General features: G+C 44.2%; 2 protein-coding genes across 2 annotated transcripts; one reads left to right on the forward strand and one right to left on the reverse strand.

Moving 5' to 3' along the window:
- Positions 1–24: 24 nt before the first annotated feature.
- EV420DRAFT_1655031 (uncharacterized protein) lies at positions 25–1,911 on the reverse strand (the record flags this gene model as incomplete). The annotated part of the gene is made up of 10 exons (XM_060478833.1): positions 25–69; positions 119–184; positions 234–339; positions 408–691; positions 737–945; positions 997–1,137; positions 1,188–1,244; positions 1,294–1,533; positions 1,582–1,794; positions 1,845–1,911. 10 exons carry the CDS (start codon positions 1,909–1,911, stop codon positions 25–27), a joined length of 1,428 nt encoding a protein of 475 aa, XP_060321442.1.
- Positions 1,912–3,167: 1,256 nt separating this feature from the next.
- EV420DRAFT_1655032 (uncharacterized protein) lies at positions 3,168–4,483 on the forward strand (the record flags this gene model as incomplete). The annotated part of the gene is made up of 7 exons (XM_060478834.1): positions 3,168–3,237; positions 3,300–3,401; positions 3,452–3,704; positions 3,761–3,811; positions 3,866–3,929; positions 3,978–4,275; positions 4,326–4,483. 7 exons carry the CDS (start codon positions 3,168–3,170, stop codon positions 4,481–4,483), a joined length of 996 nt encoding a protein of 331 aa, XP_060321443.1.
- Between the last annotated feature and the right edge of the window lie 1,537 nt (positions 4,484–6,020).

A 6,020-nucleotide genomic window follows, 5' to 3' on the forward strand; every position in this document is an offset into this window, starting at 1 on the left:
GCCTGGTAAGACTTAACTGGAAAGTCACCCACCGCCCGTTTTGAGGAACATGGACCGTTCGCTATTCGCCTAAAGAATGATGTTAGGTTGTGCGACAAAGAGAATGTCCTCCTCTCACTGAGATGGTCGACTCAGGTGGTCCGGAAACAATTGAAACATAATCGATATCCGAAAGGTCATCCATCTGTTTAAAATCAATGAATATCTGAACAGGGGCATCCTAGTTAATGTACATCTGAATCAAGTTCTGGTTCTTCGCGCTTCTTCCCTTTCCATTCTTGACAGGGGATAACTTGAAAGAAATCAACGTAAATTGACACATAATGATGATAATCATACCTTTGGAGTATCATCAGCCTCCCATTCGTCATATCTTTCAGCTGCTGCAGGGTTTGAGTACCATATACCAGTTCTCAGGGGCTCTCTGAGAATATTTCAAGCCTCCGACTGGTGTGCCCTTCTTTGAGAGCCCTTTGGTTATACCTTTATAAAACAACTCTGTTGGTTTCGTTAAATCTCCTTCCAGAACGGGTATCCACCCAGAGTCCACAATGAAGAAATCGTCAGTAGTGAACTTGAAGCCCTTCACTTTGTGATGGGCTTGTACTAAAACAAGCAGGCTTTCGAGCACACATTGCATGACTTCAGCATGGGGAGTCAGAGGAGGAAAGGTGACACCACATTGTATGTTCTGCCAAAAGTCAAATGGTGTAACCGTGACAAAGTTACAGCTTACGTGGAAGGAGATGCCTTTCCTTGTCCCATTTTCCCTTTTGACCTGAACAAAGACCTTTGCAAGTACGCCTTGACCTTCTACCGCGAGCTTGCGAAACTTGTCCTTCTCAGAATTGTAGAGATAATGAGCAGGCGAATAACTGGTTTTAAGGGCATTTTTGTTCAGCAACGATGATATCGCGACTGGCAACCTCGATTCCGGCACAGCTCCTGTCAGAGAGTACATTCACCGAACAAGAAAAGGTCAGTAAACATTCCTACCTTTTGCTTTGGCCTTCTTGACACTTTCATCAATTGAAAGGGTGTTTGGGATGGATGCAATGACTTTCAGAATAGCATCGGCTACTTCGAGCAGGTGAATTCCTGGAATCGTTGGAACGGGTGGTGGTGCCATCTGGCGGGCTAACAAAACCAATGAGATTTATCGCATTGTGCATGTGGATAAGACTTACAGGATGACACCACTCCATCTTTCTTCGATAGATGTCTTGCGTGCTGTGATGCAGCTTCTATAAAAGAATATTGGCTTGGAAGAGGTGAAAGCGCAAAAGGGCATACTTTTCTTTGACGCAAGCGCAGCACAGGATTTACAAGTCGTCAAGGTCAGGGTCTCAGTCCCCAGGTTCCTCAACGTAGCAGGCCCATCCTTGCACAAACATGCCTTCATTTGAAACTTTTCCTCCCCTGGCTGAAACTTGTATGGATCACCATTCGCTTTGCGACTTTTGCAATGCTGGTATTTGCAATGATCGGAACTATCATCTAGTGCGAAGGTAAGATCGACCGGATCAACTGGGCCTGGAACGTGTCAGTACCTGCCAGCGCATTATATTGTCGAATACTTACTGGCACCCCCTAGCAGCAGTGATCGGAAATGTAAAGTCGAAAGGTCGCTCACGTTCAGAGCATCCAGCGTCTCCATGGCGGATAAAGGAAGCCATCTGCCATGCATGTACAAATGGAATGGACTTGAAAAGATACCGCAAACATCCTGTCTGCTGGAGACTTTCTGTCTTAGAATTTCTAAGATATTCTGAATGGATGAACTTCCATTGACGACTGGAAAAACAGTTCACCAAAGACGCGATCAATGACTTTGTAAAACTTACCGAGCGCAAAGTTCCCAGATGGACACTTTATAAAGATGGTAAAGGCAGGCGGACTGCGGAGCGACATTTTGCTCGGTTCCATAATCAGTCTCTTTGTGGGTCGAACACCTATGTGGAAGAAAGACGTTACTGAATTGCAAGGCTGGGTTTGCTAAGCATGCACAAAGAGACTTCGAGGTGATGGCTGTGAGCAGTCTGTGAGAGTGATAAAAGCCTTGAATTTTGTCAACTGAACGTCGTGAAAATACTCAGAAGAGGCTTTACCCGTGAAGAGCAGAAGCACGCCAACACAGCAAGACAAGAGGACACAAGTCTCTGCTTGAGAACTGGAAGTGTTTTCACTCATGAAAGTTTTGCGGTCTCCACAATGAAAGTGTGCTTTATATACCCATTTTTGCGCATTGTCATACCGTCTTAAAATGGTTAATTAATTATGGTAAAGACTACATTGCTGGGCCCAAATTCAACCAGTTTTTCAGCCAGAATGAAATAATTTCATCTTTTAGTGAAAGATATTCTTGGCCTGGCGAACATTTCCACTTCATATAAAAAGATGCCGATATTTTCCATCCGAAATTGTAACGAGTGTCACCGGATATCCCAGAAAATCTTGTCCAATGATGCAGGGCCATTCATTGTGTCAGAATAACAGGACCCTAACGATGAGACAACTGTCAGTGTCTATGCATGCTTCCATTTCACATCACAGAGACAAACACGAATAAGAGATATTCCTTGATTTTTCCAGATTTACGTCCGATCTAGGCCAGGACAACAAGCGATTTTCGGGTATCCACATTTATACCTGTTTCTCATCATGCCCAATCAACACCTTCCACTTGGTGAGTTGTCGTAAATTTTCTTTTCATTCCATTGACTGTGGTGAAGTACCAGATGAAATAATTTTGCCGAGACTGAAAGAGCTTTGGCTGATGGAGGGCAACGTAACCGATACCGTTCTGTGTGAAGAACTCCAGAAAGTTTTTGATACATCGAAGTATACCTTGGGGTATGTTGAAGTTCTCGCCTGGAGGATCCGTTAATGGTTTCTTTCCAGCCTTTCCAGCTTCAAAAGGATGAGAAAAAGGCTAGGATTCCTCAGTACATAGCAGCAAAAGCATACTGTTGAGACTGTCTTGGAACATTTGGACGAAATGCGGGAGCAATTCCCTAAGGCAGGTTATTTCGAAATGAAGAAGCATCTAAGAATCGACCACAATGTGTGAGTTTCAAGGTGAGTCTTTAAATTCTTCTAATGGTACAATTCTTAATGAAAGGGAAGAGACGTAATCAAGGAATGGGTGTATTTGAAGGAACCCTTGCATGCGTCCTGAAGAATTCGAAAGGGACTCATCAGAAAAGTTTTTTATTGTGCTGGTGTCAATGACCTCTGGTGCGTCGACCAACATGACAAGTGGAAATATCGCTTTGGCCTCTGCCTTCACAGTGGCATAGACCCTTTCACTGGCGTCCTGAAGTGGATGCGAGTCTGGTGGAACAATTCAAATCCCATCTTAATCTGTTCATACTACCTGGATGTAGTGGAACACACCGGGCGTAGGTCTTTAAACCTTTCTGCAAGGCATCACTATCTTACTCTTGTCCAGACAGTCCTGTTCTTACACAAAGTGATATGGGCAATGAGAACGGTAACCTGGCTAGGGCGCATAGCTTCTTGCACCAATGGGCTGACAAGGACTTGGACAATACCTTGCAGCACCGATGGATGGCAGAGAAGAAAAACATTCCTTCAGAAATCGTATGGAGTGTGTTCCGCGCTCACTTTAGCTTTGGCTATGAAGGAATCTTTCAGTTTGGTGTTGAGCAAGGCTGGTATGACCCGAAGGTGCCTCTGGAAGCGTACGTCTCTTCTCTTTAACAGCTTCAAATCGAACTGGACTCAGCTGATTTCATAGATTGATATTCCATTTCCTTTTTATCCCTTGGTTCCAACGAGAACTCAATTTGTATGTGATCAAAAACAACACGACAAAGAAAAGATGAAATCGCAAGGTGGCAAGACCGAATGGAGTCCCTTTACTCATTGAACAAGCTCCTGAGCGATTTGGGGCCCAGGATTTCAAGGTACCTACAAGCACCTATCATTTTTCCAAATTCAACGTTTTTTCATAGGTTGCTTTCATCCCAGAATCTATACAAGCTGCGAGGCAAATTTATGCCTCACCTGATCACCCCATGCTGCAGCTTGTCCCTAACTCGTTTAGGCAGTGGGCTGAAGTATTTATGGAGGAACTCGGCCATCCAGAAGTAACCCGAGAGTGCATCTGGAATGTATACCTTGCATTGCTGGATAAATTTCACGAATGCCATATTGTTGTTCTTGATGAATGGCATGTCGCTTCTACGAGAGCATACGAAGCAGAAGAAACCGACGAGAATCAAGGAGGTCCAAAACAGGTGGTTGGGCAAGGTCAGAATCTTTCAAATCGGACACTAAGCAATCTGATAAACTTCAATCAGACCAAGCTACAATACCTGATATTCCAGACTTGAACAGTGATGACGAACTTGATGATGCCGATGCGGAAGATGTCGAAGCTGATGAAGAAGATGCTGAAATTTCGGGCGAGGCACCCGTTATAGAGATGTCCATCCGAGAATTCTTACAGCATATGTAGTGAATGATGTTATATTTTCTTTTGCTCAGGCATACGAGACTACATTATAGGTGGTCATGGAAGGGGACAAAGGCCACGAGCCAGTTCATCTTTTGAATTCTATTCTGGGATGTCACAGGATGGCACTCAACTCGCATGGTCATATGATGGCTCGATGGCATTGCTGACTAAGACCATCATCCAGCTCGATGACATTGCTGACTAAGACCCACAATCCAGCCTTCCAGTCTTTGAAGACAGATATAAAACGGTGTGAGATATAACATTCAAGGTCACTTTGAAATGTGTCTGGGCATACCTCTGAATGGGCAGATGCGATCTTGTGCTCTATTTTCTCATGAAATCCCATTTATAGTATTCACGCCTTTTAGGGCATATGTATACATCTGGTTTCTATATCCTATGTTGTGGTCTGTCTCGAGTGGTATCTACTGAGGGTGGTACACTTTACTAACTAATTTCTACTAGCGCTGATATGCCTGGTATCAGGCTACCCGTAGATTTTGCGATTTTACATCAGTTTATGCAATCTACAAGCGGTACAGAGAGCTACAGTGGAGGCTTTGTGCTGGTAGCTAAATACTACATAAAGAATGAAAGCACGGCAGTACAGAACGGACTTAGAAACGATGTCTTGAAGAGTCAATTCTACCAGCCGTCAACACGCCAAGCTAAGCCCCACCTAAACAAGACTATTACAGTCAAATCTCAGGGACTCATCTGTATGGAGTATAAAAACCAAGAAGTTGAAGAATGGAATGAACTAGATGCCTCGTCGCCTCGACAAGTAGAAAGAACCTGTCAAGAAAAATTGCTAAGTCGAGAAACAGATCAGCTTTCGAGATCAACTCAGGCTAGGAAAGGAATAACCTTGGAAGAATGAATAGCCACATTGGGTACCGAGATGACCGACCTTGATCGCGCAGTGATCAACAGAATATAATCTCGGACCTGCAGTCGATCGCAATCGGTGGTTACATCCTCGAGATCCTGTGCATACCACAGTATTCCATACATACAGCATGCGGCAAGCCTTGCAGATGGAAGAAGGAGCACCCACAGACTAGTAGGGCACTCCTCGGCGACAGAATAACCCGGCGCAGTCACGTCGAACTGAATAGAAACTACAGAATGGCGCGATACTTGTAGGATAGTGACTCACCGTTTGTATTAATTCCAAAGCTCGTACCATAATTACTGTAGATACGGGCTCCTATACCTAGAACACGAATCGTATAAATTAGCAGCGACTAGACGCATAATGGCAGGAAAGCATTCCCCCGCATTTGTGCTAGTAGCCTGTATAGCTACCTAATCAATCACTGGTTTTATTGCATATCCTCGACTGAAGTGAATTAAGTTACCAAAGTCAACCCATAAGGGCGACTACAGTAATCTAGAAGAGTTAAGTAGGAAGTAGAGCCATCCCTGCACTTGTGCCTTGCTAGTTAATTGAACTGCTCTGCGGACAAAGGCCTCATGTTCTCTCTCTCCGAGATTAGCGATCTAGACATGCTGAGTCGACTTTAAGTCAAAA

This window comes from Desarmillaria tabescens, assembly GCF_030435595.1.
Source record: "Desarmillaria tabescens strain CCBAS 213 chromosome Unknown EV420scaffold_254, whole genome shotgun sequence".
Taxonomy (NCBI): Eukaryota; Fungi; Basidiomycota; class Agaricomycetes; order Agaricales; family Physalacriaceae; genus Desarmillaria; species Desarmillaria tabescens.